Below are 17,047 nucleotides of genomic sequence, written 5' to 3' on the forward strand. Positions count from 1 at the left end.
AGGTATCGTTTACAAACATTGAACATGAGCACATATATGGTACATTCAGGTTAGGTAATAGAGCAGGAGTTTTAGAGTACATTCTCTGTAAGAGTTAACCTGCAGTCCTTTTAATCCAGGCCGCCTGACCACAATTGAAGGGGATGGGGAGGATAGTTCACAATCAGCGCTCCACAGGAGCAAATGCCCATGATGTGCAATGCATGTCATAAGGGCTTCTGGGGTGGCGCTTTTCATGACGTACAGTACGATGTACATCATTAGGGCACTGAAGAGTTTAATGGTACTCAGAGTCCCGTGCAAGCATCAATTTGACTAATACACATATATATTTTTTAACAATTACTCTCAATAAAACAATTGTGCATTATAGGAAAAGTATTACAACATCAACAAAGATTATTTTGTGAATGTGTGTGGGAATGTATATTAATGTTAACATTTAGCTGTAAGTCCTTACGTATGAAATGGCTGTAAGATAACCCTTACCTTGGTTCCAACATGAATATTGGCTTTTTTATTCAGAAGCAGTGTTACCATGTCCGCGTGACCTTCCTGGGATGCCAGGTGAAGTGGAGTCACTCCCTGCTTGGTCAAAATGTTGGTCTCTGCACCGTAGTTGAGCAGAGTAGTGGCTATCTGCATTTGATTCTTCTTGGCAGCAATGTGCAGAGGTGTGTAACCATTCTACAATAGCCAACAGGTTAAAAAAAGCACATATGTTATAGTTCCTTTCATTTCACACATTGACTAGATATGTATTTGTGTGTACAATTGTATTAGTTTCTTTTTGGTATTCACACTACTTGAAGTTTCTATCCCTGATGTTGAATGAATAACAATTGCTGCATTTCATCCCCCCCCCCCCCCTCCTTCTCCACTTGTATTTTGCATTTCATTTGAACCTAATAATGTTGGACTCCAACGAATACTTTTTTTTTTTTTTAGAGAGAGAGTTTTAGCATAACAACACAAAAGCTTGTCATGTCTTCAAAGAGTTTGCATATCTAGAGAGGCTGCACAATGTCAACACTGGAGAGAAACATGCTGAGCTGCTTCCCCATACAGTATATTCACTTCCACAGGAAATCAATGCAAACCAGCACCAGAAGAAATAGAAATACACTGATGAATGTTCACAGCCTTATTTACTCACTGTATAGTAACTACTGTATATTAGGTCTTTTCAGTGCATTTCTGGGTGACTGCAGGAGTATTTTTTTTTAATTAGTTCATTTTATTAAAGCTAGTCAGAGAAAAGACTTCTCAACTAAGTAAATGAACTTTCCTAGAAGTAGTTGAACTTCCTCCAATTTATTTGATTATGATGGTATTTGATGTCTCTAAAGTATGTTACAAGAACAGATACAGTACACAGTGATATGCAACCGAGAGAGAAGCATTGCACTTTGATAAAGTCATTATGCAATAAAAACTAACAATTAAGGGCATGTTTACAATGTGGCAGTGCAGACGCCTTCAATATCCAGAGGCTTCCAGGAGGAACAGTGTAACTCTGCATTATGTTACATTTGGTGGCATGATATGCACTCAGTTAACAATCCCCCACCTGCTCTGCTTTGCAATATACCCTTTACAGACACGTTTGGCAGAGAAAGAATTTGAAAGTCCCTCAATCAGGTAAAACTCTTCTAAAACACTATAGCAAAAAAGCAGTTAACACACTCTGGTACAGAAACACCTGTTATCAATCTGATTTCAGGTGCACAGTCTGTGTTTAAAGTATATCTAGTAGTCTGATCTTACTTACCCTGTTTAATTATTGACAATTTATTAGAACTTTATGATGGCGCTAAGGATAGAAACTTCAGCGTCATGTGACTTGAAAATGTATATTTAAATGAATGACGGGAGGATTGGAAACCGTATGAATGCAGTAAAGCATGGCAGAATGCTGTAATAAGCCAATAATAATGCTGAGGACATTATGCTACAGTATATGCAATAAATGAACACAATCGGCCAAGTCTGCAAGGGAAATATGTCATTTATTTCAATGCCGAATGGGGAAACAATGCAGAATCTTTCTGTGCTGCAATCATGTGGAATGGATTAAATTGGATAAACTGCAAATGCCAACAAACGGAGAAAAAGAAGAAGAAAATGTCTGTGCTACTCAGGAGTTTTTGCATCATACATGAAACCTCTAAGGAGTTAGTCACAGAAGTTACAAGTGAATCATCTACACCTTTCGATGGATGTACCCTCAGTTGGAAGTGAGGGGTTTAGAAAAACGCACACTTAAACGTAGGTAGCTCAAAATAAAATACGAAAATGTGAGTTCAACCACGGAATGAGCATTTTTTGAAAGAAACAATCCAAGTGGCACTTTAAAAAAAGAATAAAAACATCTATTTTTGTTGTTTTAATATGTGCAGCTTTTATTACCTTTATTGAAAACTAATTAGCTAAGCTGCCGATCAATTTGTTCGCTCGTCATCGATCTGCAAAGATCCAGCTTCCCAGGGTTCACTAAATGGCTGCCTTTCAGTTTCAGTCAACCCTTCAGTCAGTGTAACTCAGCTACAACGAATCCTTACATTGCTAAGTTAACAATATCTATTGTTGCAGTTTGCAGCTCAAACTGCTGGGAATACTGGCAACAAATGATCACAAACAGGAAAGGGTTGCAAAGATCTTGCACTGCTGGGGGAAGTCTATTAAATCCTGCCGTAGAAACCAAAGGCTGCTCATTATATTAAAATTCATAACAAATGGCATTAAGAGTTTCATTATTTTTTAATTAGTAAGTATTATCTAATATAACACAACCGAAAAAATGTAGGATATTGCATGGATTGCTCCTTTAAGACAATTAGCTCCAGAACAGGCATGTTGAATGATCGCCCCATGTTGTGTTCACTTTGATACAGTATCTCACCTTGGCTGTGACTTGGGGAGAAGCACCTTTATCCAGTAGCAGCAGCGCCACCTTCTGGTTGTCATAGTGAGCAGCAACATGAAGTGGTGTGAGCCCATTCTGCAAGGGGCGTTTGTTATTGTGTTAAACCTGTTAGTTATATGTCAGCTACACAAGAGACTACAGACATTTACAGGTTAAAGAAAAAATGCCACATGAAACAAATAAAATAATATTGTGATATTGTGTGCCATCATTTTAATATGTCTGCATTTCTACTTGTTTTTTGTTGCCCTAGATGGGAAGCAGGGTGTCTCTGGAGCTAAACCATGTTATTTTCACCTCTGGGGCCCCCTGCTTCCCAACATACAGAATTGGAAGTGGTTGCCAGTAGCAGCCTTGGCTGGGCACGCAATATGACTGTCTAAAGCATGGGTGGCCAACTCCAGGCCTCAAGAGCCACCACCAGGGCAGGTTTTAGGGACATCCCTGCATCTGCACAGGTGGCTCAATCAGTGGTCAGTCAATGACTGAGCCACCTGTGCTGAAGCAAAGATATCCTTAAAACCTGCCCTGTTGGTGGCTCTTGAGGACTGGAGTTGGCCAATCGTGGTTTAAAGGTTCCACATCCCGCGGGCCAATAGAAACGTCATGCCTTGCTTGACGGGAACATTTAAACAGGATTGGGATACCGGAAGCCCCTTTAGAGGAATGTATTTCGGGAAGCAGGAGTTCACTGAGCTAAAATGAACGGTGTTCAGCCCCAGAGACCTCTTGCTTCCCACCTAGGGAGTATATATATATATACAGGCAGTCCTCGTTTTACAACGCTTCGCTTTACAACGAATGGCTTATCCAACGCTGTGCAATGCATACCTATATTCATTTTTACAACGCCAAAATGGCTTATCCAACGCTCTTACAAGGCTTTGCAACGTTGTGTATGTGTGTATATATATACACATTCACATAAACAACGTTGCAAAGCGTCGTAAGAGCGCGTATATATATAATTTTATACTATATAATATTATATTATACTATATAATATATTATTTATTATGTTATATTATATATATAATACAGTATATACACTATATAATTTATGTGTGTGCTGCATATCTTATTGCCTGCATAAAATATTTGGTGTATTTGAGTGTTAAAAATGCCTTCAGGACGAAACCTTTCATTTACACAGTGTTCCTATGGGAAAGCGTGTTTCGCTTTACAACGTTTCGCTTTACAACGCCATTTTGAGTAACGCATTGTGTTGGATAACCGAGGACTGCCTGTATATATAATATATTATTCTATATTATTATTATTTTTTTTAAGAAATCGTTCTTTAAACATAAAAGTGTATTCATCTCTATATGGTGCAAGATTAATCTTTTTATTATTATTTCTTATGAATAATATTGCTTTTATTATCCTAAATGACTTTACCTTGCCTGCTGCATCTGGAGGTGCCCGGCGTTGTAAGAGTAGTTTAGCCACATCTATGCTTCCATATTTCGCTGCCACGTGCAGTGGTGTAAATCCCTTCTGTAAATATTAATAAGACATCACATTCTATAAAGATGTTGTGCTGGGCTCCATTAAAGAGGGAACGCATGCTGCCTGTGTGATATTTCGGGGGAGGAGATGAGAGGGGGGGGGGAGGAGGAGGGGGGGGAGGAGGAGGGGGGGGGGTGGAGGGGGGCTCACACCTTAGTGGCTCAGGGTGATCCAGTGGAGTTTAACCATGCTGCTCCTGTATCATTGGACCTCCCATTTACCGCTAAATTAACCCCCCAAATTCCCAGCCAGATGGCTCATGGGTCGGCCTTCGCAAATAACTACTAATATGGCTGCTGGTGTCACCAAAAGAAAGCCGTAACACGCTGTGACCTGGGCACCCACACTGTATTTATACTTTTTTTTGTAAGAAACTACAAAAAACATGCATTTTATTTTACCGGGAACGGGTGGGTTGCTGGAGCAAAGAGGAGTGCCATTAGCTCCATGGGACCCCCAGATTTATTAAGGTAAAAAAAAAACTTAGGGGGGCGGGGGGTTGCTGTTTTAAAGAATCCATCCTTTCATACATGTCCTTTTCCCTTACATTTGTATTTGCTATTTGCTCACAGAGACATCCTAATGGGATGGACACAAGGGATAATTCTGAAGATGAATAAAATAACATTTCCTAATGCAACATCTGGAAAGACATCAGGCCTATCGTTACTAATCAGCGCTGTGCCAGGAAACACCTTCTGGCTCACACAAGGGAATGGCATGTTAGATGTCCTACAGCATGTCATAGAACCACACACTATGTGTGACTAGGTGTATTACCAATAGGCTGAATCAAAAGGCTAAATCACGCTCTGGAGTATCTCCTAGTGTTACAGAAATGGTGTGACAAGGTATTCTAATGAAGACTAGCACGTGATTTGTGGCTCTGCGGTGTAGCTTAGCACGATGCAGCAGACGTTATTGCACCTGGCAGCATAACTACATTTTTTGGGCCCTTCTGCAACAAATTTCAAAGGGCCCTCAAATAAAGGAAGCAAAATAAATCTAGTTTCCACCGGGGCCGACTTGCAAGCATACACGCACACGCACAGAATCCACTACCAAAAATAAACAATGACAACACGCTAATGTGTCACTGGTACAGTATGCTATCATGGCACACTGATTTTAATGTGACATGAAATAATTGTAGGTAAAAGATACTTTTAAAGGTGCTCTCACTTTGCATTAATGACTTCACTGGCACAAAAGAGGTTAAAATCGGGCTTGCAAAATATTTTCCCTGCCTAATTAGCATGTCCCGGGTGGAAATAGGAACACAAATAATAATTAAATAAAAAAAACAGTATACAAAAAAAAGTTTCACTTTAACGGTGAATTCATATTTCTAAGCAAGCCAATTACACAGACATTATTAGTTGCATTTTTTTCCATTGAAAAAAGCCAAGTCAAACATTCTGACTTGACTGCCATCTAGTGGCGCACAATTGCATTCTTTTGCCATTAGAATTAATTTGAAGGTTTATTTAATTTGAGGTCTTCGCAACATCCTTTCCCATATAATTGCAATACCAATTTCCAAATGTGTTCTCTCTCTGCTACAATGTGCTCCCTCATTTCCCCCCCCCCCGTTCTGCCTCTTCTTTTCTGCCCCTTCTGACTAAGCCCGCAGTTTATTTATTCTTCTGTTTCTATTTTTCTGTTTTATTTGTCCACATGCTGCTTCCCTGCCAAATTTTCCATTTGTATTCCCTCCATCTATCTGGCTAGGACCATTTACACTACTGACTATCTCAATGCGTTGTACATTTCCTTTTGCACCTCAGAAAGTCTCCTTCTCATCTTATAAAGCTGGCATGTCTAGCAGCAGCTCCAGCTACCTCGTGTACCTCTGCTTTTGTTTACTGGTCCCTCAAACCGAAGCAGAACATTGATGCCCATGTCAAAGGAAACATAGAGAAACCTCGATCCTTTACCACGTACCTTGGTGGGCAATGAGTGTGCAGCCCCTGCCTCCAGCAAGACTGATGCCACGTCTACTTGTCCCTCCCTAGCAGATATATGCAGAGGCGTGTAACCATTTGTAGTAGAAGCATCCGGGTGAGCCATATGTTGAAGTAACAGCTGGACAATCTCCGTTTTACCCAAACGAGAGGCAATGTGCAGAGGGGTTTGCTCCTCCTAGAGAAAAGAAAACCCACGTACGTTCACTTACTGCGCCCGTTTAACCTTTCCGGTGCTGGAAGCCCAGAGGCACCAAAACGTCACCAGAGTTACGCCATTTGCAGCCACGTGATGGCATCTGTAGCGATCACATGACCACGACAGCTCCCAGGCCAATGTAAACGATAGTGGGGGGGGTCTCTACTTTGCTCCATCGGAGGGGTCGTCCTGATCATCCCCCACAGAACTAGCATTTTAATGATGACGTACCAGCCATGTCAAGAGGGCCTCTGGAGCGTAAGAGCTCATGATGTACCAAGTACGTTAACAGGGCAGTAAAAAGGTTAATACAAATGTTCAAATGTCTTCAAATGTGCTTTCTCGTAAATTCAGGGTATATATTTTTGTTACTTTTCGCTTGAATTTACTGCAGGGTCATGTGACCTACACATGAACTTTTAAAGTTTTGTAAACATTTTTTTGCAAACTTCATTTTTTATACCATTGTTTGTGGGGGAAAAAGGGGGCACATGTCGCCAGACCTGTAAACTTCACCCAAAATGTTGCATAACTCTACCGTTTAAGTAACCACGTTAAAGGCATTTGTTGTGACACAACTCTCAATACAAAAGTACGCGGGATGGAACAAGATCCACTTAGTACCTTGCGAGTATTTTGTGAACCAGGAATAGGAATATCCCTAAATAAAATCTGAATATACAAAATAAACCAAGACAAAATATAGTAAATTAGAAAGGAATTAATTGAACCACTATTCTTTAAAAGAAACACTGTACTAAGAAGAACCCATAGGTTTGTATGCACGTATGTACATTAATACTATAAACTCATTTATTTATATTTTTGGTTTCTATCTTTGGGTGTGCACTTTCATAATACGTTTTGTTGGATTGCACATACTGCATGTATCGGAGGTATTTCTGAATTTGTATTTGATCAATACAACAGGTAGGTACATACAGATTACTAATATGAGAAAATCACTATAGAGGGCATTATAGGGCACTATAGAGGGCATTAGTGTGTTCATTGTAAAGCTGCCATAGTGTATGTAGAAATGGATATCAGAAATGGAAGTACAATAAAGAACTCAGATTTCATAAAGGTCCTAAGGTCAAATGTTTTGAATAAACATGTTCACTTCAAGCAAATGGTGATTGTATTTCGTTTTGATTTGTATTTTTAGCTTCAATCATCACACATAGCTCCCACATTTCTGAAGGTTTATATGAGATAACAATATATTTCAGATACAGTCCGTAGGGAGCTCCCCTAAAGTGAAGTAATCCTTTATCTAAAAGGAAACGTGATACAGTATATGCGGCCTATAGTTGTTCACGGCCTATTTATGCTTTCCTTGAGAAAACTGAGACTTGTCCTGGATACGCATGGGCATTTGTCAAGTTTAACATACTGTAGGAGATTAATATAATCAAACCTAAGGTACAGGATGAGGAACAGAAGTACTGTCTGCAGCCACAGCTAATAACCAGAAGCAAAAATCACCCCATTTCATTTGAAAAACGATCCGTCAAATGAATTCTTACATTTGCAGGTAATCCGGTAGAGTGGAGAAAAAACGGGAGCACAGCAGCAAAGGAGGAGCTACAATACTGGGACTATGTTAAAATCGATTTCATGAAAAAGTGACACCATGGCATACAAGTGGTGGGTACACTAACGCGTTTCACGCCTAGCCTGGCGCTTCGTCAGAGAGTGTGCACATTTTAACATAGTACCAGTATTGTAGCCGCTCCTTTGCTGCTGTGCTCTGTTTTTTCTCCCCTCGCCTGCCTACTCCGCTACGTGAGGCACGCACATGCGGAAGGGACGGCACCACATTATGCGTACCTATATCTACTTACCACATTATAGTGTTATATAGTGGGAGTACTTTGCTGGACATCACCATATTTAGCTCTGGGGAGGGAGTCCATTTAGGAAGAGAACCAGAGGGCTGTATACAACAGCCATCATCTGTAATATCAACCAGGACTTTTATATAATACCCTCCCTTTTTCTGAGCATTAATCTGTGAATATGTACCAGATCTCATGATGCCATTAGAAACCTTTCTTCAAGCAAGTTTATTACATCAGCAGTTCATAAACTTTGTAACCATCAAATAGTAGCACCGACCAGCAGAGCATTGTTCTTTTTTCATCAGAACTCTTACATTTGCAGTACTGAGAGCAACTATCCTCAATGTGGTGAGCACGTTCCGTGGCAGGCGGGTCAGCAATACCATACACAGCCAACTGGAGGAGGCAACAGGATAACACAGCAAGTAACATCCGGAAAACCTACCCTGGCTCTGGCATCAACAAGTGCACCATTCCTCAGAAGGCAACGCACCACCTCCACCTGCCCGGCACGAGCCGCCATGTGCAGTGCCGTCTCCCCACGCTGTAAACAAACAATGGATATATGGAGGTGCAAAATTAGTAACGCTGGAAAGTCCACTAGAGGCTAAAGTGTTGAAATGAGAATGAATAAAGTAAACATAAGAGGTTATCTAATGATGAACTCTTGACTAAAAAGCAAAGCCAAACATTCGATCGGTGCTACTGAGCACTATGCTTACATAGAATAATATAAGATACCCCTTATATTTATGATGTTGGGAGCATTTGTCCACATCGTGCTGTATCAGAGATGTCTAATTCAAAGAACCCAAATCAGTGAGATTTGGGAAGCCGGGATTTTTCAGAGGTGGGGGGCACGGTGGTTGCAGAGGCCCAGCGCTCTTCCCCCAAGGCATTTAAATTAATTTCGGGGGATCGCGTGAAGCCCCTGCAACGCCCCTTGCCTTGTCTTTGGTGACGCGTCACCATGGAAACGCGGCATCAAATGACGCTGCGGGGTTACGTGATGTCACGTTGCCGTCACGTGACCCCGCTGCGTCATTTGATGCCGAAGACAAGGTAAGGAGGGGGGTGCGAGCAGGGAGGGAAAGCAGGCAGGGGGGCGCAGCGGGGAGGGAAAGCAGGCAGGGGGGCACAGCGGGAAAGTTTGCGCACCACTGGTCTAAGGCAGGGAGAAAACAACAACAAAATACAGAAGATTGTGCAAACACAATCATGTTCTCTGCACGTGTTTGTGGTGCTGTCATTTTACATCTTTGAAGAGAGTGAGAAGAATGAACGCCACAAGAGAGAAAGAAGAAAAATGAGTATCAGAAAGCAATGTATGCCCCCTCCTCTCACTTACAGTAACACAAAGTGTTCAGTGAGAGGAGGGGGAATATATTGCTTTGTGGTGCTCGTGTTAAAGAAACTAACGTTGTGCTTTTGCCCACTGCAAGAAAACATTATCTTGAAAGTATTGTCCCAATGAGAGCAAGAACAGCCATTATATATGGGAGGCGCGCAGGGATTCACTGCCTGTTTTTCACATTTGTATGGCCAATCCCGTCACCAGCTGCATGCTCCTTACACGGAGAAGCGCAGCGATTATATACAGTATTTGTTTTACATTATCTGTTGGGCCAATTTTAATCCTTAGCAGCACGCTCCTAGAGGGCAACACTATTAGGGTGTAATTAATATATTTAGCCAATCACCTGCTTATTGGGCAGCTTGTGGAGGCCAGCCCCTCCTCTTCTAGGTATATAATCTCCCAGTATGGTCCCTGTATTTCCCTATTCACCTCACTTGCAGACATGTGAGTATCTCCACTGGTATATACCAGTTTTTAACTGCACAAGGTTATATAAGCATATGCTTGGTTATATTAACCTTTTCTGGGTTTATTTCACATAGCATTAGTACAGTATGCATTTAGCGTAGGGACCTGCTATAGAGACTTACCTTGATGTGGTTAGCAGGCTTGGCATTATTTGATCAAAGGATGTAAACCAAAAGTCTCCTTATCTTATAGATTTTTACACTATATATATATATATACACAGTGGTTGACAAATCACCAAAAAATTTACTCGCCACACAAAAAAAATCTACTCGCCACCTAGTACCAAACGTGTGCTGCTTGGGCCAATATTTACTCGCCCAGGTGGGTTAAATCCACTCGCCTGGGGCGACCAAATGTATAGGTTTGTCGAACACTGTATATATATATATATACAGTATATATATTCCCCATGTATTACTATCCCAAAGGGAGAAGCGCAGGGAATCACTTTCTGTTTTTCACATTTGTATGGCCAGTCCCTTCACCAGTTGCATGCTCCTTACATGGAGAAGCGCGGCGATTATATATTTGTTTTACATTATATTTGAAGTATCTGACGAACAGACATTATTTTGCACAAATAGAAGTCATAAAGAACCGATGGTCTATAAATGATATATCCTCATAAAATAATGCATCCTATTTAAAAAAATATAGATAAGCACAAAAAATGGATTATACAGTAGATTTCTGTTTAATTTTCTAGGGCTTGAAACTAATACAGAGGTTGTACATGATCTGACAAATGTGCATGCAATATTTAATAAAACATACACTGAACATATAGGTATACAGGCAGCATGTGTAAAGAATCATACATGCTTACTGTAGCTATGAATAGATGGACTTGTCAGTATTTGAAACCAATGAATCACAGGCCTCTCCAGCACCACAGAGGTTCAATGAGTTATTGAAAGGACACAAACAGGTACATGTAATGTAAATACATGATAGCGATTCTAAATACTTGGCCTATCAATGAACTGAATAATAGGGGATATCACGTTGTTTTTTTTCCAATCATCTTTATATCATTATTCTGTATAACTCCAAATACAAATGACATGCACATTAAAAGGTTAGGTAGTTTTAATACATGGAGTAACATCATTGGTGAAATAAACTTTCTGGTAAACTCCAAGCAAGTTCTACATTGTACATTCAATCTGGTTAGTTATTTTATTGCAAGACATACTCACAATGTTAGTGACGTCAGGAGAGGCTCCATTCTGCAGTAGGAGGAGGACTATGTTCAAGTGGCCCATGAATGCAGCCACATGTATTGGAGTGAGACCAGACTGTGAAACAAACCAACAGTAGTTTTACTCTTGCACAGGGCCGGCTGGGCTTCTAGCATTAAAACTCAACAGAGTTTAGAAGAGGATGGAGAGAGAAGACAGTGAATATTGTAAGATAATCATGATGGGGACAAGCAGAGAAAAGAATAGAAGGAAAGAGAAGAGGACAGGAGGTGGTTTTAAGTTCTGTAAGCTACGAAAACCTTCTCTACCTCTGTTATAGCTTGGATTGAAGCCCCGTATTTCACTAGGAGTTCCATAACTTTGATACGGTTTTTCTTGCAGGCAATGTGCAATGGAGTAAAACCATTCTGTGCAGAAAGACAACGTTGTTAGCAAACATCATGCACACGTTACACTCACCACTATCCATGCCAGCGTGATATAAAAGTAACCTTTTCACAAATGTAAACTTGCAGTACAAGACTGATGCATTTAAAAGGCTGGATCCCCGTAGTTCAGTTATAGAAATGGCTCAGATGGTGAACGCCCTGCGTTAATATGATATCCTCAAAGATCATGAGATGCAGTTCAGACGTTGTTTTTGCATATAATTAGCATAGGCGTAAAGTCACGTTATTGTAGCATAACGTTGGGTTAACTTCCAATAATGTGATTATGCCAGATTTGCTCCTAGCAAGATCCCCAAAAAGTGGAGGGAGGAATGAGAGGGAAAATATACGGCAAAAATAACCCTATGTGATTTAAATGATACCTAACGGTGGCGTTACACCAAACACGGCTAAAGCCTGTTATTGGTAACGCTATGCTCTTTACAGGAGAAAGCATGTTGTTACGTTATGTTAGTCTTACTGTGACGTTGAGTTAGGTCAACACTGCAGTACATTAAATGACTTAACTGAGCTCTGTAGAACTGGCCAACAAGTCTACACCTTATTCCTGCTGGATCAATCATTCCCTAATTCCTCATCACCAGTCCTAAAGACCCACTAACAGGTCAGGTTTTCAGGAGCACAGGTGGCTCAAGCAGTGGCTCCCTGCTTCAGCCCAGGAGGCTCAATCAGTGGCTCAGTCTTCGACTGAGCCACTGATTGAGCCACCTGTGCTGAAGCTGGTATATCCTTACAACCTGATCTGTTGGGGGTGGTAGGGGGGGGGGGGGGCTTGAGGACTGGTGTTGGGAACCTCTGACCTAACCTGTTCTCACTTCAATATTTCAACATTTTCAGTCATCTAATATGATATGGTTTTTCCTATTTTATTCTTATTGCCTCAAAATGTGTGAGAGCATACCTTAACACGGCATCATGTGTATCATTTATAAGCATATCTGCGGCACGCTCTATAGAATATGTTGGTGTAACTTTAGCATTAGAAAATGTTTGTAATGAAATTCTCATATATAAGAAGAATAGATCACATGGCCGCACTTGTTGCTGACAATCTGGACTCTGCATTATATGATACTTTGGAGCCTATTTATTACATTATGAGAATCTACTCTGAGTGAGAAAGGGGCGATATCATTTAGAAACATTTTGCCGTATTCAGTACACACTTCTCACATGTAACACTGGACACTCAGGGTTTAATAGTTACATTAATCCACCATTAAGTTGGAGTTATCATTTCTACCAACATTAACACTTAAAAACATGAACAATGAATGTTAAACTAATAAAGCTAATCTAGGTATTTTTATTTGTTTTTTTTTTGTTTTTTTTAGACATTAATCATCTAATGTTAGCCCTTTACATATATTACTGTCATTAGATCACAATCTGCACCTTTCAGACTGACGTCGCTAGCCAGAATATTAGAAATCTTATCATATCTCAGTATCCTTCCTCTTTTGTCACGTGTATGCAAATGAGTTGCGGTTTAAATCATAAGGGGTCACTTATTAAGGTGCAAAGTGCCGATTTAACAGTACTGCATGGAATCTTCTATTCAAGTCAACGGGTATTTTGGTGTATAGTGGCAAATTGGCACCTTGATGCATTACCCCCAATGTTTCTGTGCGAAAAAAAATCTTATTCAATTTGCCATTTGTTCTACCACTTATTCCCTGTACATGTCGCACGGTTTGTCTCCTGCAAATTCGCAGTGAATAAGCCACAATTGTATCTTTATGGGTTGAAAATGACATGAAAACAGCATACCGTATGTGCAATATTTAAACAACAGACATACTGTACAGAGAGAGGAAGACACAGTCACAAGATGGACATGACCTAACACAGTAGCACTGTTGATTTTCCAATATTCGTGTGACTCAACTTGTGTTCATGTTTTCAATGAAAACCTCATGTTGTTTTATGTACAGTGCAATATATATACGAAGACCAGTTTACCAGGGCACGGGCATTAGGATTTGCCCTCTTGTCAAGGAGTAGTTTGGTTACACGGTAATGTCCACAGTGAGCTGCGACATGCAGGGATGTCAGGTAATCCAGAGTCACGTCATCAACAGGAGCCTTGTGCTGCAGTAAATGTTTAACACACTCGACATGATCTCCTTGGGCGGCCATGTGCAGCGGAGAAAGTCCATTCTGCACCAAAGAGACAAAGTGATTATCTTTTCATAACAAGTGTCACAGACTTCAATAACCAGACATACGTTCTTAAATTGTTTGCAGTACAAAAAAAACAAACAAATAACAGGTGTATTTTAGAGCATCATTTTCACTTATTTGGTGCCACACAAATATTTTTCATTTTATTTTATAAATTAAGCAAAGGAAAATCCACAAATGGAAAAGGCTATTTATTGGGCACATGGCGACATAAAAACAAAGTAGAGGGCAAGAAAACCCTTTGCTTGGTCTACAGATGGCAGGAAGCCCCCAAGCGGGCATTGACTCGGCATGGTTGCGAGTACTGGACTTTTGTTTTTCCCCCTTATATCGTTGCGGATAACTATGGACTTATGTTGATATATTACATACATATGTGACTCCAAGGTGCATTACGGGGGTATCCTAGGATCACGGATGGGTCAGTGGCCACGGGCACCCCAGACACATAAGATATCATTGGCGCATTATTGCAGAGTTTTATTATCTCATATACATAACACCCCTCTGCACTACGGGGCTAACAATTTGGATAGATGTTCCACAAACCTTTAGCCTCAGTGTTTATTATATTTCCGCACTGATTTTTAACGTTTATATACAGTACAAGTAAAGTTGACTGATCTGAACCTTGTGACTCCTCTGAAGCACCAAAATTGGACCACTGTTCCTTTCTACTGTTTTGTTTTATTACTTTTATATTAGTTATTTTCCATTTTTTGTTACTTTTCCCTATACTGAAAACATACTGAAAACATACAGCCAAGCAGTTACATATAACAGAAAAAAACAGTCTAATGCTATTTTTGTGAACATACCAAGGGGCCTATGCACTAAGCAGCGATAAGCGACTTATCGCCACCTTATCACCAAAAAAGCCTACAGAGATTCAGTAAGCCCCGATAAGTCGGCGATGAGAGAGCTTTTCTGCAAAAAAAATTGTCGTAAAAAAAAAAATCGGCAAACGTGTCGATAAGCCATTTATCACCACTTATCACCAGCTTTTCAAACTCATTCTATTCTAGTAGCCCTGATTAGCTTATCGAGGCTACGATAATTGCGATTTCCTCTCAAAATCGTCTCGCCAGGAAAAGTTGGCAAGAGCGTGGTGAGAAGCTGCCGATAAGCGGCGAGACGGCACTTAGAAAAAATAATGCATTTTCCCTGCATCGGATTGATGCCGGGGGTCTCCCTGGAGCTGATATCCATTAATATCCCCACCGGAGACCCCTGGCATCAATCCAATGCAATAAAAATGCATTTCCAGTCAACGTCATTACCTTAGCGGCTATCTATCAAACTTTCCATCTGTTCACATTCATGTAACTGCAGCTTGAAACACTGGAGCTGTTTTGCAGGGATTGTATTTAACTCATGTGTTGAGTTAATATTAAACAAGAAGCAAAGAAAAGAAGTGTGAATGATTTTGGTACGTGCCTTGGTCCGTGCAAGAAGTGGCGCTCCTCTCTCTAGGAGAATCTCCACAGCCGGGTCATGGCCACTCCGTGCAGCACAATGCAGGGGGGTCAGTCCATCCTGAGAGAGAGTGAAGACCAGACTAACATCAGCTCTCACAATGTACTGCGTTAAAACGGCTACTTACACAGAAGATGAGCAAAAAACTTCCTTTTTCCTTATTTTATCTTTGCTTGGAATACCAAACTGTCGCCTAAATAACCTCTCCTCGACATCTGGCTTTATCTTCCATATCCATTCCTAAATTCACAATCCTTTAACGCAGAGCTTCTTAACTTGTTCTCAAGACCCACCAACAGGCCAGGTTTTCAGGATATCCCTGCTTCAGCACAGGTGGCTCATTCAGTTCCTGCTTCAGTACAGGTGGTTCAGTCAGTGGCTTAGTTTTCAACTGAGCCATTGATTGAGCCACCTGTGCTGAAGCAGGGATATCCTTAAAACCCGACCTGTTAGGGGGTCTCGAAGACTCGAGTTGAGATCCCCTGCTTAACAGATGCTACAGTAGCATGGCATCTTTTGTCCCAGGGTTGCTTAATTGAGTTCCTACTTTCAATTTACCACTAGGAACCCCTTGATTCACCATTTATTTACCTCCAATTCACCAGCCTTTTGGAAACTTCAAATGTTTACTGACAACAAGCTGCTTGTGAGCCAATCAATATCTGTGATAGAGAAGCTCACTGCTTGTGATTGGCTCTTAGACAGACATCTTCCCAGTGACCAAACATGAGGCTTTTAAACAATAAAATTTCTCCACAGTTATCCAAGGTTATGAACAGCATAGTCCTACCAATAAACCTGGTTCTGACTGCTTTCAAACTTTTTTATTTTTAGATTTTCTTAAGAATTTTGTCACCAAGTCCTAATCATGGCTACCAAAGATCTGGTCTCCTCCTCTTATGCATTGTAACCCTTCCCTTACAAGACTTGTAGCAACTGGACTTTCAAATAAATGTGTTTGCCTTAAAGACGTAATACCCTACACACAATATTTGTTGTTGTACTTTTCCCACAGTGCAGTACATTAAATAAATATATCAAGTCTTGCAATGGGCACTTGTAGGGGTATGTCAAAGCAATACAGAGGAAAATATTCATTTTAGTGGCGTAATAAAGTAATTGTAATAAAGGAATTCCGCATAATATATTTGTGTGTAAAGTTTATAAATAAACCCTCTTAGGTTCAGTGGATAGAATGCCTGTTGTGAATTTAGAATAAATTGCATGGCTGAGCAAGAAAAAATGTAATACAGTAGTTACTCATTTCTTTCTTCCCCCCTTATTGCTCGTCTGCCTTTATTGGTTTCTAAATATACAGTACCATTAGCACAGCTATTTACAGGTACTGTATGTTATCATTAAGCTTACAGATAGGTCACAAAGGCTTTATGAGAGCAAACCACTCAATGCATCTGTTAAGAAATTCCTAGAAGGCTTGCAAGGTTACAAAAAAAACCTTCTTG

The 17,047-nt window shown here is 40.4% G+C and overlaps 1 protein-coding gene across 35 annotated transcripts in view; it reads right to left on the reverse strand.

The window, feature by feature from the left end:
- Window positions 1-17,047, reverse strand: part of ANK2 (ankyrin 2) — a 613,918-nt gene that overhangs the window by 130,386 nt on the left and 466,485 nt on the right. For 28 of the 35 annotated variants that reach the window (XM_075616768.1, XM_075616795.1, XM_075616740.1 and 25 more), the window contains 9 exons: window positions 15,546-15,644; window positions 13,887-14,084; window positions 11,784-11,882; window positions 11,473-11,571; window positions 8,891-8,989; window positions 6,383-6,580; window positions 4,328-4,426; window positions 2,903-3,001; window positions 490-687 (listed from right to left, as the gene is read on the reverse strand). In XM_075616768.1, coding sequence (XP_075472883.1) covers window positions 490-687; window positions 2,903-3,001; window positions 4,328-4,426; window positions 6,383-6,580; window positions 8,891-8,989; window positions 11,473-11,571; window positions 11,784-11,882; window positions 13,887-14,084; window positions 15,546-15,644 — 1,188 coding nt within the window. The remainder of the gene's footprint in view (window positions 1-489; window positions 688-2,902; window positions 3,002-4,327; window positions 4,427-6,382; window positions 6,581-8,890; window positions 8,990-11,472; window positions 11,572-11,783; window positions 11,883-13,886; window positions 14,085-15,545; window positions 15,645-17,047) is intronic. The other 7 variants (XM_075616836.1, XM_075616828.1, XM_075616820.1 and 4 more) reach the window with 1 other exon arrangement.

Source organism: Ascaphus truei, chromosome 1 (genome assembly GCF_040206685.1).
Source record: "Ascaphus truei isolate aAscTru1 chromosome 1, aAscTru1.hap1, whole genome shotgun sequence".
NCBI lineage: Eukaryota > Metazoa > Chordata > Amphibia > Anura > Ascaphidae > Ascaphus > Ascaphus truei.